Here is a 15,039-nt window from a genome sequence, read left to right as displayed (position 1 = left end):
AGAAAATTTCTGAGATTAATCTCCAAATTTGAGGGATTTTAGGCAGAAAGTTATTCTTTTTATTTATTATTCCCGCCGTCGCAGTGGGACGTGATGCTCACATGACGCGGCTCCCTGGTGCAGGAGGTGAAGTCTGGAAGCACCGCAGGAGGAGGAGGATATTCCGGTAGGATAGTCAATCATCGGCCGGGTCGCTGCTTCCGTGGCCGTGGAGTGGGCGGGCCCACGGCCAGCGTTCATGCTTGGTGCACACATGGTGTCATAACTGACGGCGCTCCGTGTTCCGAGGCTCCGCAGGACGGAACCGAGACCCGGGAAGGATGCTCCGCTTCCAGCGTCCGCACGGTAATCAGCACCGACCTGCTGCGTGGTTACCGCTCAGGCTGTTTTCATTCATTCATTTATTCATTCATTCATTCGAGAGGTGAAATCCTCCGCGCGCGACCTTGTGACTCAAACTGATCAAAGATCCACTATTGAGCTGAAGATGCTCGGGTCTTTCTTTGTTTATTATTTTGGTTGGAGTCTCGAGCTGTTTCACCGGAACAACCCGCGGCTCGCGCGTGGCATCCAGGTGCGTGCGCGTGGTGACAGTCCAGGGGTCTGATGTCATCATGAAGGAAGAGTCATTGTAAGGCTATCGCGGGGCTTCAGCGTCATGTGAGCCGATAAACAAGGTGCCCCGCCCCGCGCCGCCCCGCGCCGCCGCGCCGCGCTCCGCCCCCACATGGAGGAACAACAACAAGCCGCTTTAAAATCCTCAGAGGAGAAGAAGAAGAAAAAAAGATGAAGCTGCGACACAGAAGTTGTTGTTTGGCATTTTGATTTGTTCTACTGGGAAGAATATCCTGGTAAAACAAAAACGCCTCCGGTAGAACTGATCCCAGAAAAAAGTCTAATGAGTTTTCTAACGACTGCCGTTTGTAAAGTTTTCATCATGTTATTCACTGTTTCCAACAAGTCCAATTAAAATATTTAGCTCCAAACTAAATAGCTCTGAACTATATATTTAGTTAACTATTTGTCAAGCTAAGTGAATTTTTGTTTTGAAGCTAATTATGTAGCTTGAAAAATTTTTTGTTAGCAAGCGAAATAATTAGTTTGAAGCTCAATATGTAGCTCAGAGCTATTTAACTTGAAGATAAATATTTAGCTTGCTAACTAAATATTTATATGGATGACCAACATTGTGAAAAATTTATCCCTAATTTTTTTCTTTTATTAAAGGCTAAATAACCCAAATTATTGCTGGTAATTTTTAACTATCATGGCACCTCGTAGTTTTCTTGGCACCTTTTGCTTTTTCGGCATTTCAGGTTTACCGTATACAGGAGCTGGTTGTTTTCATTTGCCAGGGAAGATTTTGTCTACATAAATGAAAGATTGATTCTGCCATCAAAGTGAACAGGCCACATTGATTTAAAAATGTTTCTTTGGTATTTATCTAGAGAAAAACACTGTAGCGATTAGCCTGGTCTCTGACAACAGCAGTTAGCAAATCCCATTGATTTCCCACTTTGACATTTGGTTCCTCCACATGTAAATATTGACGTTTCCTGTCTCTTTGAATAATTTTTTCTCTCAGAGGGTTTGAAAGACGGATTATTATTTCCCACGGAAATGTTGGAGAAAAGAGACAAACACTGCAACTATTCAGAGTCACAGAAACAGTCAAACAGCTTTTCTTCTGCTCATCTGTGTTATGTCACTAGATTAGTTTCTGTATTTGGATCCCAATAAGAATATTATATTTTTTGTACAGTTTTGGCTGAATTACTCCACAAAGTGTGTTATTCTTCCAGCAAATGGCCTTTTTTCTGAGTCTGTCAACGATTAATCGATTACTGGATTAGTTGGTGGTTATTTCAATAATCGATTAGTCACAATTGATCGATTCAGCCTTATTTTCAAAAAGCACTTAGAGCTTCCTGCTGCCGGCCCATCAGGATTCCCACAGAACTTCCTGTATTCCAGGTCAAAGTGTAGCTTTGTGCTGACTGGACGTTATTCTGTGACAAACAGGCGAACCGACCAATCACAACGAAGCAAACAGGTAGCTCCTCCCACATCGTGAGAAAGTTCAAACTGCACGTTTAACTGGGAAGCTCCCTGCTGTCAAACACACACCGACTCTGAGACGACGTCAAGACGCGCGCGCACACACACACACACACAGCGGAGTCATGTCCCAGAACCAAGCGACGCTCACCAGAACCCCCCTGGAGAAAACCTGGGTTCCCTGGATGGGAAGCAGACTGAGCAAACGCAGAGGCTGTGAGTAGACACACCAGCGGTTCTGGTTCTGACCCGGTGTGGGTTTCTGTGCTTCTGTTTTTGAGGAGTGTGAGACTTGAAGCTGTGCTTAATGACTCTGAGTCTGGATGTTTTCTTATTTTGGAAACATGGAGAAGACCTGAAGGCCGTTCACCCCAAAGGGTCACGGGGGTCATTGTGTTCTGATCCGATATTAAAGCTGCAGTTTGTAACTTTAGCAAAAAAAAATTCATGTTTTTACATGTTTATTTAAGCTGTCACCATGTGAAGATAGTTTAACATGAGACAGATAATCTGTGAAAAGATCGATCTCCTCCTCCCTGAGCTGCTACAGCTGCCTGAAGAAACGCTTCAAAAACAACCAATCAGAGCCGGGAGGCGGGGCTTAGCGCTGCCAGTCATCCTCATATACTCGCTGCTAAATGAGCTAATGGCGGAGAAACAACTCACCGTTACAGGAAAACCGATTATCCGTCGTCATAAGGTGCTATGCTAACTAGCCGTAGCATTCTGAATAGGCCATGCTAGCTAGCCTAGCATTCACAGCAGGCCATCAATCATAATGTGAAATTGTTGGCAGCTGGATGACCTTCAACCCCTGAACTCTTTGTTTAATTTCCCTTTGGGCTCAATAAAAAATCTTCCTTTCTGGTTGTGTTTCAGCTTCGGTTCCCCAGTTCACCAATTCCCCGACCATGATAGTGATGGTCGGCCTGCCGGCTCGGGGCAAAACCTACATCTCCAAGAAGCTCACCAGGTACCTGAACTGGATCGGGGTGTCGACCAAAGGTACTGCCTGGCTGCCTGGGGTCCAACTGGGTTTACATTTTACTGCCTTCAGCGTTTCGTAGCGTTTTCCTTCAGCCACTGAAAACCCATTTTCCTTAATTATTACTTTTGACCCCTGATGTCTGTCATTTGTCTGGATTACAGCTGGCAGAAAGAGCAAATTTTCAAGTTTTGGAAATTTTCTGAATTTCAAACGTTGAAAATGTTAAACTTTTAGGGTTTCCAAATTTTTTTCCAAACTTTCTGAAATTAATCTAAAAATGTTTGAGTCTTTTCTTGCAAATATTTGACTTCTGAAACTCAGAAGTGTCTTGTTGGAAATTTCAACTTTTAGAACTGAAAATTTTTTGCCTGTTTTCTTCCTAGAAAATTTGTAAGATTAATCTGAAAGTCTGAGGTTTTTCTTGGAAATTTTTGATTTTTTGAAATCAGAAATTTTTATTTTTTTCTAGAAAATTTCTGAAAGTAACCTAAGAAGGTTTTTTTATGCATATCTTCAACTTATGAAGCTTAGAAATGCTTTATAGAAAATTTTTGATATTAATCTAATTTAATTTTTCTTGTGAATTTTTGAGGTTTTTCTTACTTTTCTTTATTGAATAATTTAGCAGCATAAATGGTTTTTGAATTGTACTTCTTGTGTCGATATTGTTTTCAATTCAAGAGCAATTAATTGATTACAGATTCTGAAATTAAGATGTCTAAACATTTTAAACATTAAAATCCTTGTGTAACTTTATTGTTTTTTGCTTTTTTAGTGTTTAATGTTGGGCAGTACAGAAGAGAAGCAACCCGCTCCTACAACAGCTACGAGTTTTTTAAACCCGACAACGCAGAAGCCATGAAGATACGCAAGTACGAGCCTTAAGGCAGAAAACAGTTAAAGAAAATATTACTCCTAATATTATCATCTCATTTAATAAAATCTTCAGTTTGGGACGATTCAGCTGAAAATCCCACCGGTTACTGAAACATTTATCAATGGCCTGAAATTTCATGATATTTAATCTATATTTAATTTCTTTATTTTATTTCTTAATGTTTTTATATTGTTTTTTTTATGGTTTTTAAATATTTTTTATGTTTCTTTATTTTATTTCTTAATGTTTTTTGTGTTGTTTTGAATGTTTTGTGTTTACTTGCAGCGCCTGTGTGAACACGGCCCTGCAGGATGTGTGTGACTACCTGACCAGAGACCAAGGTCAGGTCGCGGTGAGTAAAGGTCAAAGGTTATCCAAAACTGCAGCTTGAAACAGGAGCGATTTAAAGAGACAGGATGCAAATATGGAGGAAGTTCACCTGAAACTGATCCATCCATCCTAAGATTTTTAATTTGTTTAAATTACCCAAATAATTGAATCAGACATTCTTCTGGTTAATGGATGATAAATGTTTATTAATGTTGAGCTTGAAAACATTTACCAATATTTATTATTGGTAAAAGTCCTGATTTTGTTCTGCCAGGTTTTCGATGCCACCAACACGACGCCGGAGCGCAGAGAGGTCATCCTCAACTTCAGCAAAGAAAATGGTTACAAAGTTGGTTTTTAATTTGCTTTCCTGCTGTAAAACGTAGAAATCTGTCAGAAACATAGAACTACAGTTTCCATCGTCTCCCTGGTTCAGGTTTTCTTTGTGGAGTCGATATGCGACGATCCCGAAATCATTGCTGAAAATATTAAAGTAAGTTACTGTGATGTAAGATTTTACAGCAATAAATGATAATATTGTTGTTTTTTAGCATATCTGGTGGTAATGTTGTGATAATGACTAAAAAACATTATTTGTTTTTTAGGTAATTCTGTGGATTTGAATGCATGACAGTGTTTATGCTGGAAACCCATGACAATCTGAAATAAGCTTTCCTTAAAGAAATGTGATTTATTTCACTGAACTGCACACAGTCACTGCATTTAATCATATTTTTGAATTTCCTGATATTCACTGATGCTCTTGTTGAACAATCAGTGAATAGTAAAAGCAGATTTGTTTTTTATTTCATGTTATTAATTTGAATTTATCCAGGTGATAAAAATCAGAATTATACATTTTTCACAATAGTTAAAAGATGCGATAAATGTCCGCTCCCATTTTCAAGTAAAATAGTATTAATGTCATAATAAAGAGTAGTAAAGCTTAATTTTGTTTTAATATCCAAATTAAAACACAAGCAAAAATGAAAGAGAGAATAAAAACCACAGACAACCAAAACCCTAAATAAAATAGATTATGAAGTTTGTAAGCAAAAATATTAATCTTCAGATTGAAACTTATGGAGTTAATTTTAATTTATGATGTGATGAACTGATTATTTACTTACCGGCTGGCCTCACACACTAAAGTCGTTGTTTTCTGTTGGTAAACAGCAAGTGAAGCTTTCGAGTCCCGACTACGTAGACTGTGACAAAGAAGAAGCTGTTGCAGATTTCCTGAAGAGGATCGAGTGTTACAAGATGACCTACGTTCCCCTGGACGACAGCAAAGACCGGTAACCGATACCGATACTGATACTGATACCGATACCGATGCTGATACCGCTAACGAGCATCAGGCTAAATATTCAGCTCCTTAAATAGCTTGAAGCTAAATATGTAACGCCTAGATATTTAGAGGACAAATATTCATAATAATAGCTTCAATAAATATTAATTGAAGCTTAACATTTAGATGCTAAATATTTAGCTTACTAACAAAACATTTAGGTTAGTTAGCAGCTAAATATTTAGCTGGTAAACTAAATTTGCAAACTGAATATTTAACGAGCGTAGAGCTAAATATCTAACTTGGAGCTAAATATAAAGCTGTACAACTAGATATGTAGTTGGTAAACTACATATCTATAAATGGATATGTAGTTTATATTATATTTAGTTTGGAGCTAAATATTTAGTTGTAAACTATATATGTAGTTTGCCAATTAAATATTTAGTTTAAACATTTAAGATTAATGAATAATGTAAAAATATTAGTTAAAAAAATTAACCCCATTTTTTTTCTCTGATGCTAAATAATCTAAATTATAGATGTTAATGTTTTACTGTATCTTTACTAATGGCACTCCATATTAAAAGCTAAATGACATAAACGAGCTTCATGCGTTTAGCTACTGCTGGTCTCTCCGTTTCTCTCTGCAGGAGTTTATCGTACATTAAAATCTTCAACGTGGGCAGCCGGTACCTGGTGAACCGGGTCCAGGACCACATTCAGAGCCGGATCGTCTACTACCTCATGAACATCCACGTCGTGCCCAGATCCATCTACCTGTCCCGGCACGGCGAGAGCGAGCTCAACCTGGTGGGGCGCATCGGGGGAGACTCCGGCCTGTCCCACCGGGGGGCAAAGGTCAGGCCAGCGGTGCATCGTGCTACTGAACATTTTACCAAACAAAACAGAACCAGAGTCCAAGTTTAAGATGATCAGTTTGAGACGAAAGCTCAGGTCAAAGGTGAATCCTGTCATGCAGAGTGCTGGGTGCTGATGTTTATGTTTGCAGCTGCAGCAGCTGCTGCAGCTGCAGCACTCCTAGTTTCACTGCAGAGCAAAGTCCAGCGATAACAAAATCACTCAGATAGCAAAACAACTCAAACAGATATCCATCAATAATCAATAAAACAACACATGCAGGAAGAACACTGATAAGAGCTCTTAAAATGATTATATAGAATAGAATCAGATGTAAAGGTTCAAATAAATAAAAAATATTTACCTAACAAGATGTGTAGTTGATAAACAACTAAATATGTAGCTCCAAACTAAATATTTAGTTTACCAACACAATTCTGAGTTGTTAAATAGATATTTAACTAAATACTTAGCTAGTATTTAAAAACTAAATATTTAGTTTACCAGCTACATTTTCATTTTATAAATAAATATTTAACTGAATATTTAGCTGTGAATGTAAATATTTAGTTCCTAATATTTAGTTCAGCAACTAAATATTAGGAACTAAATATTTAATTGACAATGTAAATATTTAACTTAATTATGTACCTCCATACGAAATAGTTAGTATTCCAACCAAATTTGTAGTTGGTAAATAAAAAATTAGCTAAGAAGTTCAATAGTTAGTTTACCAACTAATTATGTAGCTTCAAACTAGATACTTAGTTTATCAACTCAATTTTAGTTTGAAAAACTGAAATATTTAGCTAAATGCTTAGCTAACTTAGCTAGGAACCTTAATATTTAATTGCTAAACTAAATATTTATATTATTGGTAAGCTAAATGTTTAGCTTACCAAGTAATTATGTAGCCCCAGACTAAATATTTAATTGAGAAAATACATTTTTAGTAACTAGATGCATATTTAGCTAGGAAGAGAAATATTTAGTTGCTAAATTAAAAGTTTAGTTTTACTTTCTGCGTCTCACTGCTCTCTCAGTTCGCCGCCGCGCTGGGCGCCTACATGCGCGGGCAGAGCATCAGGGACCTGAAGGTTTGGACGAGCCACATGAAGAGAACCATCCAGACCGCCGAGGCGCTGCAGGTCCAGTACGAGCAGTGGAAGGCCCTCAACGAGATCGACGCTGTGAGCCACAAACCGACCCGCCGCCACATTTCATAAGCATGGTTCAAACTGATGTGATTCCAACGGCTTCTCCTCGTTACACGATAACCTCACATGGAAATACCATTTACCCAGCAGAACACATTCATGTTTTCATTCTCTGATCAGGGAGTTTGTGAGGAAATGACTTATGAGGAGATTCAGGAGCATTACCCAGAGGAGTTCGCTCTGAGGGATCAGGACAAATATCGGTACCGGTACCCCAAAGGAGAGGTGAGTCTGAAAAAATCTACGGCAAGCCCAAAACGTCTCCCAGATTATTCACAAATCCAGAGTAAAGAAGTTTGTGTTAATGCCAGCAGGAAAGACAGAGAAGCAACTGATGCTGGAAGAGTTAAAAGGAAGGAAAAAGATCTGTGACATTTGAGATAATCAGGGTTTAAAAAATAATTCAGACGCTTCCACAAAGTACGAGTAATAATCAGTCTGTCCACGAAAAACTCTTTGTTTGTAACTTAATTCGTTTCTGCAAGTAGTGAAGGATCCGAGTCGTCAAGGTATAAAGAGAGAGTTCAAGTGGAAAAAAGGAAAAGAGAAAAACAAAAGAGAAGAAAATAGAGAAAAAATGAAAAAATAAAACGGAAGAAAGGAAACATTAAAACAGAAAAAATGGGGGAGAAATATTAGTTTCACATCTACTCTACAAATTTGTAGATTAGTCTCCATAGACTTTAAAATCTATTAATGTCAAAGGTTTGTTTTAATAAATTCTGATTTTAATAATTTCATATTCCAAAACTGCCGATCAAAACAGCCTTTACATATCAGGGCCAGTGATGATACGACTGTTATTTAAGGAAACCGATCCAGTGACGTGTCCAGTTGACTCACTGTATTCTGATCCTGTACAGAATGACAATAATGTCAAAAAAAAAAAGTCTGAAGTCCTTTTTCTCAGCTTGACAGACATGAGAACGTTGATCACTGGTGAGTTTAACCCTGTAAATCTGACCTGGATCAGGTGACTGTTTGACCTTTGCCCTCCAGTCGTACGAGGACCTGGTCCAGCGTCTGGAGCCCGTCATCATGGAGCTGGAGAGGCAGGAGAACGTCCTGGTCATCTGTCACCAGGCGGTTATGAGATGTCTGCTGGCCTACTTCCTGGACAAGAGTGCAAGTGAGAAAAAAAACATCTTTATTTTACCAAAAATATTCCACTAGCTGCGTTTCCATTAACCATAAAACTTATAAGTAAAATTATAAAAATAATTGAGTTTAAAGCTGCAGTATGTAACTTTTATCAAGTATATGTTCTGTACATTTTTGTTAAATCTGTCATCATGTTGTGGCAGTTTATGAGACAGATAACCGTCCACCTTGACCTGTTAGTGCGTATGAAGAAATGAACCAAAATCAACCAATCAGAGCCAGGAGGCGGGGCTTAGCGCTGTCAATCAACCTAATGTACACACTGATACATGTGCTAATGGTGAAGAAACAACTTTCTGTGACAGAAAAATTGTTTATTTGCCATAATTGGTAGCTATGTGAACTAGCTTAGCATTCACAACATGCTATGCTAGTTGCAGCGTAGCAGCGAGCAAGCTAAGACCCGCCCCCTAGCTCTGATTGGTTGCTTCTAATTGACAGTGAGAGAAGTCAGAGGAGCTCAACTTTTTCACAGATTATTATACCAAACTATCATAACATGGTGACAGTTTCAACAAATGTATAAAAAAACATATTTTTTTAATCAAATTTACATGCTGCAGCTTTTAATGGGAACACGTCAATTCAGAAACATTTTTCAATAAATAATTTTAGAGATGGGATGACGTGGATTTTCAACCGTATCCAAAAAAATTTTGCATCACAAGAGTCACGTGATCAACATCTGGATGTTATTACTGATGGAAATGAAAAAGACAGGAAGTGGTAGAGGGACGATGGTTTGTCCATCAGAGCTCTCAGCATCGGTTCCTAAAACGTTCTGTGTCATTTCAACGTGTTGAATCCAAACCTTTTCTGGAAAATGGTCGACTACAATTTCCCCAAAATGCCACAAACGTAGCCACTCCCAAGTAGGCGGGACTTGTTACTCTACGGAAAGCCATCCAGTTCAAATTTATGTGACATGCAAACATGAAAATACATACACAACACACAGCCAACGTGTCACATATATTTGAGCAGGATGGTTTCCCATATCGCTCCAATATCTGAATATATCTGATGCAACTGTTTACATCTGTCGCTGCCATGATTTTTAATGACTTATTAAAAAGTCATTAATAAATAATCTATTAATCTATTGGACATTAGCAGAATATAGACAAAGTTTAGTGCACATTTGAATGGAAACGCAGCTGGTGTGTTTCTGACGCAGTAACTCATGTTTCTGTGCCAGGCGAGCTGCCCTACCTGAAGTGTCCTCTGCACACCGTCCTGAAGCTCACGCCGGTCGCCTACGGTCCGTCCCTGCTGCCATTGTTCCTGTTAAGTCGGGCGTTTTATCAGCCTCAGAACAAGCTGCTCTGGATTTGAATCTGTTGTTTGTCTGAGACGTATTTCACCACTTCTGTTTTGTTTCCCCTCAGGGTGTAAAGTTGAGTCGGTGTTTCTCAACATTGAAGCCGTGAACACACACAGAGACCGGCCGGAGGTAAAGTCCCTTAGACAGCGATAACACGCAGAAACAGATGAAGATTTTTAGACCTGCCTTGGTGATCTGATAAAAGGACTCATGATTTTACAGTAAATATTACATTTGTCCCACATAACTACTGCAAAAACAGGCCAGCAACCAGAAGAAATGGTCTGGTTTAGACACCAGCTGTGTTTCCATGACGAATGTACACAAAACTTTGTCAATATGCTACTAATGTTGAAAAAAATCACAATTTCGCCTTAAATAAGAAAAACTATTAAAATCACACATGAATGAGCTCGTTCACGCAGTAAATCATTAAAACGTGCTTCACCATCTTCCTCCGACCACTTCCTGTTGTCTTCTTCTTCATGGCTTACGCCAGTAGCAACATCCAGTTATTGACCATGTGACTCGTGTGAGGCGAAAAAAGTGCTTCCATTGCAGTTTTGCAAAATAAACAAATTTCAATTCAGCCAAAAAAAACAAAACAAAGAAAAACACCTGATTTTTTTTCAAATCAAAAAACGAGATATTTTTCCAAATTCAGCAAATTTATTCTCGAAATGTTAAATTGCACAATTATTTGGTCAATGGAAACACAGCTACTGGATTTGTTTCCACACTAAAATGTTTAATATCATCAAAAATAAAAAAAATACAATCAAACAAAAATCACCTGAGGAAATACCTGAGTAGTTTTCAAAAGATTTTCATTTACTCAGGAGAAAAAATATTATCCTAGCCAGCCTGGCACTCTGAGGAAAACTTTCTGCGATTCTGTGGTTGGGGAAATTCACAAAAAAATATCAAATCCCTGCATTTTTTTTTTTTTTTTTTGTTGCACTAAGGCATAATTCTACATTTCCTGCAAATTTCCTGCAAAAATTGGTTTGTGATGCTAACTCCCACCTGCAGGTGGCAGTATTTCTGACTTTTACATTGCTGCCTCAGCTTTACTCAATGTTAAGTTTTAGTCCATTATTGATACAGCGAGTAAAAAAATGAGCTATTTAAATTTTTTTAAGAAAGAAAATGTTTGCGTCCAATTGTTTTTTCTAATCTTTTTTCTTACATATGCAGGTTTTAGAAGAGTAAAAAAAAATCAAATATTTCTAAACTAGAACCACAAAATAAGCAATTTTGATTGTAAAGAAAAAAATTGCAAAAACAATCATGACATCCTAGATTTGAGAACAGATTTTTGGTTTTCTTTGGTGTTTGATGATCTAAAACAAAAAGGCAAATCCAGAAGAACTCTGTAGAGAGGCAAACAACTCAAGTAGGTGGTAAATTGTTTGAACAAACAGCTTGAGTTTGTTTTTCCCAGAATGTGGATGTGGACAGAGACCCGGAGGAGGCGCTGGAGACGGTACCTGAACACATCTAGAGGACGCCTCAGCTCAACGTCCGTCACGTCCAGAGGAGAAGTCTTATTTTAATTTATGTAATCCTTGTTTTTAGAAAACTGAGAGCTTACTGATAATGAAAGGTTTCTTCAACAGCATCTTAATTCCACTGTTAGTGCACTTTATCTAGAAGCGTCCAGGTTGAAAACAACTGCTAAAAAGTGAAGAACTGAAAACGACCTTCAGGACTGTTCACCAGTCATTAATCTGTTTCACACTACATTCATCCTGTGCTGTTCCTTCAACTCTTGTAATTTCAGCAATAATAGAGGAGATGCCGTGCCGCCATGTTTTAGTGGTACTTTTAGATTTGAAAAGTGATGTTCATTGATTTACGCAAAGGGCTTCATTCCCTCATCTGCACATTATTCAGCTCAGCAGAGACATTAACAAACCGTATTCACAGTATAGAAAAAAACAAAGTCACCACCTGAATTTAACTGTTAAATTCAGCTACCATCACATTTCCAAGAACTTTGTAACTGACAGCCATGTTGGTAGGCAGTTGCTATGACAACAGTAAACAAGACACAAGCTTAGAACTAGTTCTTGGGTTCCTATCTGCAACTATTACTTGATTGATTACAGTTTTTGAGTACTCTACCCACCTCTACGTGATACTGAGATAAATATCAGCGATATTTACTGTAGTACTTACTGCCGAACTAGCTAAATTAGCTGAGCTAATGTAGCTTATCTGCTAGCTAAGACACTAAAATATTTTATTCTGTTTACTAGGGTGTCAGCGCATCCTATAATGTCTTCAGTTCATTAAAAAATGTACGGTAAGTTGGTCCTAAGTACGTTTATCACAGGTCTTAGAATTTGTCGTGGCAGAGCTATTTAACAAAATATGTTTGAGTCGCGCGCACATCATTGCGGTTTAGGCTACCACTAGCTAGCTGCTAACAGACCCTTGCTAGCCACCCATCGAAGCTGGAAAGTCCAGAAATGTCCAGAAGTAAACATTTTCGACTTTTCAAACTCAGAAATTAAATTTTTTCTATAAGATTTCTGAGATTAATCTAAAAATGTCTAAGTTGTTTTTTGGGGGGTATTTTCGGCTAAAATGTAATAGTTCTTTGTTTTATTTACAAAGGCCCTGAAGCGCCGCTGAAGAACCAATTACCTGACGTCATGGCGGAGGAAGCTTTAAACCTTCCGTCCACATTCCTAAAACCTTCATGTGTTGACATTCAGTTACACATAAAATATCCAGATCATAAACAATTTATTACAACCTTCGCTCAGTTATAGCTCAAAATAAGACGTTCGTTTTCAAGGACACCAGGTCTACAGTAGCCCAGAAGGGACAAATCATTCTGTTTGTTTACTCTGTGCCTTTAAAAGCTATTAATTTCCTGATTCATAATATTATGAGCCGGAAGAAGGATGTCTATGAAGGTGCTCAAAGGCATCAAAAATGCAAATAATACCGGCAATAAGTATTCTCATCATGTTCAGTACAGCCATGCGCCGCTAGATGGCGTCGCAGCCTCATTTTTCTACACTGAGGTTTTTTTAGCTGTTAAATTATCTGAATCCAGTGGAAATGTGGGCCTCTGCCTGTTTTAACACCATCCAACATTCCTTGTTTACCAAACCCCCAGGCCCATCTGCCACCACCGTGCTTCACATGGTACCTCCATTCATTATTTACATTTTTTATACAAACTCTTGTGAAGAATTCCTGTGGGAATTAACTGTATCTGTAATGATATATGATTTTTTTAATAGCTGAGTACTGTTTGAACAATATGAGCCATGTTACTTTTGATTTTTACTTTTTCAAGCTCTCATCCTTTACTAATCATGTAAAATGTGAAATGGAGGATGAGGTCAACAGTAGAAAAAACAATCTGCATTTTTTCCACCTTAAAAAGAAATTCTGACTTTTTATCTCATAATTATTGCTTTGAAAGCCAAAATTATGATAACTATGACAGTGTTTCTCTTTGCTCTGACAACGCGTTTAGGGTGATGTTTCTAAAGTTACACAGTAAAAAAATTAACAGCAATAATTTTCTGTGTTTAGCTTCTGTGGATGTTTTCCAAAGTCATATTTTCACCAAGTTATTCCTACAGTTATAAATGTCAGACTTCCAAACTACATATTTAATTCACAAGCTCCAAATTCAATATATTTTGCTAACTAAATTAATTTCCAAACTAAACATTTATTTGAATATTAAATATTTATTTGTCAAACTAAATTTTTAGTAAGCAAGCTTCGTATTTAACTTGCTTACCAAATACTTAGCAACCTGAGTGTTTATTTTGCTAACTAGCTAGCTAAGTAGCTAACTGCATATGTATTTGGTTTGCTTGCTAAATATTTATATTGAACTCAGACTGAAACATTTAGTTCAGAACAAAATGTTTTGCTTCCTAAACATTTTTAGGAAGCTTCCTATTTAATTTCATAGCTAAATATTTAGTTGGGAAAAATAAATATTTATTTTGGAACTCTAACTATTAAGGTAGGAATAAAATGAATATATGAAAAATAAACACCCAGATGAAAGGCTAAATAAAACTATAGCTGTAAATTTTCACAGTAACTTTACAAACAGCACCCATTTGCATAAACTGTTTCCTAATTTACTGGAAATCTGTTTTGTTGCACATGTGCACTTTTGAAACCGTTTTAGACGCTTGCAAAGCTGCCGCAGCATTCATGTAAACTGAAAGTTAATCTGTGTGGTTTCCAGATTAACCAGAACCATCTCGGATTTACACGCTCAAAGATTCGTAACGTCACAAGTCAGCGTCGTCCTGATCCAGCTGCATCGAGTCATTATGTGAATTATTATTTAAGATTTATGCTCTTGATTCTGTCACTGTAATTCTTTTTAATCCAGGTCTTTAAAAATGAAACATTGTGAAACATTAAGTGTATTTGTTGTGTAATCTGTGTTGTAACCGTGTCTGGTTAAAATCAGGTGCCTGAATAAACATCATCTCTGAACTATTTGTTTTTCTAAAGAACGTTCCAGCAGGTTCCCTGGGTAACGTTGCACTTTATTAGATTATTGTTGTTTTATTAGAATATGCTAATTTATTTAAAGTGTTACATTTACTGAAATGGTTCACTTTATCAAAAACTATAAACCATCTGCTCAGACGTAGCTGGGTCTCGTTAAAGTGTAACTAAATTTATACAAAAATGAAAGTATTTGCCCTGAAACATAAAGACAATCTTAAGGACCATTTTAGTTTATCGGTAAATAAAGTAGATTTAGGTTTTAGTTACACTTCAAAAATGAGCAGATGTGCTTGAAATCTTATTTCTCTAAATTGTTCTTGTATTGTTGGAAACCAGTAATCATGGCCCAGTTCATCACGGTGAGCGTCGGACCTTCTACGTTTCCTAAATGTCTCAGACATGCCGTCTGTCTTTCCGTCTCTC

The 15,039-nt window shown here is 37.5% G+C and overlaps 1 protein-coding gene and 2 long non-coding RNA genes across 4 annotated transcripts; 1 reads left to right on the top strand and 2 right to left on the bottom strand.

The window, feature by feature from the left end:
* Positions 1 to 102: 102 nt before the first annotated feature.
* On the top strand, positions 103 to 14,601 carry LOC116722326 (6-phosphofructo-2-kinase/fructose-2,6-bisphosphatase). Of its 2 annotated transcripts, none has more exons than XM_032566572.1 (14): positions 103 to 345; positions 2,938 to 3,063; positions 3,822 to 3,918; positions 4,209 to 4,275; positions 4,528 to 4,602; positions 4,690 to 4,746; positions 5,430 to 5,551; positions 6,198 to 6,405; positions 7,449 to 7,595; positions 7,743 to 7,847; positions 8,622 to 8,751; positions 9,982 to 10,044; positions 10,172 to 10,236; positions 11,552 to 14,601. In XM_032566572.1, exons 1-14 carry the CDS (start codon positions 321 to 323, stop codon positions 11,609 to 11,611), a joined length of 1,347 nt encoding a protein of 448 aa, XP_032422463.1. In that variant the 5' UTR covers positions 103 to 320; the 3' UTR covers positions 11,612 to 14,601. The 2 variants fall into 2 exon arrangements, with proteins under 2 accessions (XP_032422463.1, XP_032422455.1); XM_032566564.1 differs by lacking the exon at positions 103 to 345 and adding an exon at positions 1,693 to 2,274.
* Positions 4,433 to 5,497, bottom strand: LOC116722652 (uncharacterized). Its single transcript, XR_004339810.1, has 2 exons — positions 5,384 to 5,497; positions 4,433 to 4,732 (listed from the first exon to the last, which is right to left on the bottom strand). It is a non-coding gene; the product is annotated as an uncharacterized LOC116722652 (long non-coding RNA).
* On the bottom strand, positions 7,992 to 8,694 carry LOC116722657 (uncharacterized). Its single transcript, XR_004339813.1, has 2 exons — positions 8,587 to 8,694; positions 7,992 to 8,477 (listed from the first exon to the last, which is right to left on the bottom strand). It is a non-coding gene; the product is annotated as an uncharacterized LOC116722657 (long non-coding RNA).
* Positions 14,602 to 15,039: the final 438 nt, after the last annotated feature.

The sequence above is a fragment of the Xiphophorus hellerii genome, chromosome 1, assembly GCF_003331165.1.
Source record: "Xiphophorus hellerii strain 12219 chromosome 1, Xiphophorus_hellerii-4.1, whole genome shotgun sequence".
In the NCBI taxonomy this organism is placed as follows: domain Eukaryota; kingdom Metazoa; phylum Chordata; class Actinopteri; order Cyprinodontiformes; family Poeciliidae; genus Xiphophorus; species Xiphophorus hellerii.
The sequence above is the reverse complement of the archived record's forward strand: the minus strand, read 5'-3'. Positions and strand labels throughout refer to the sequence as shown.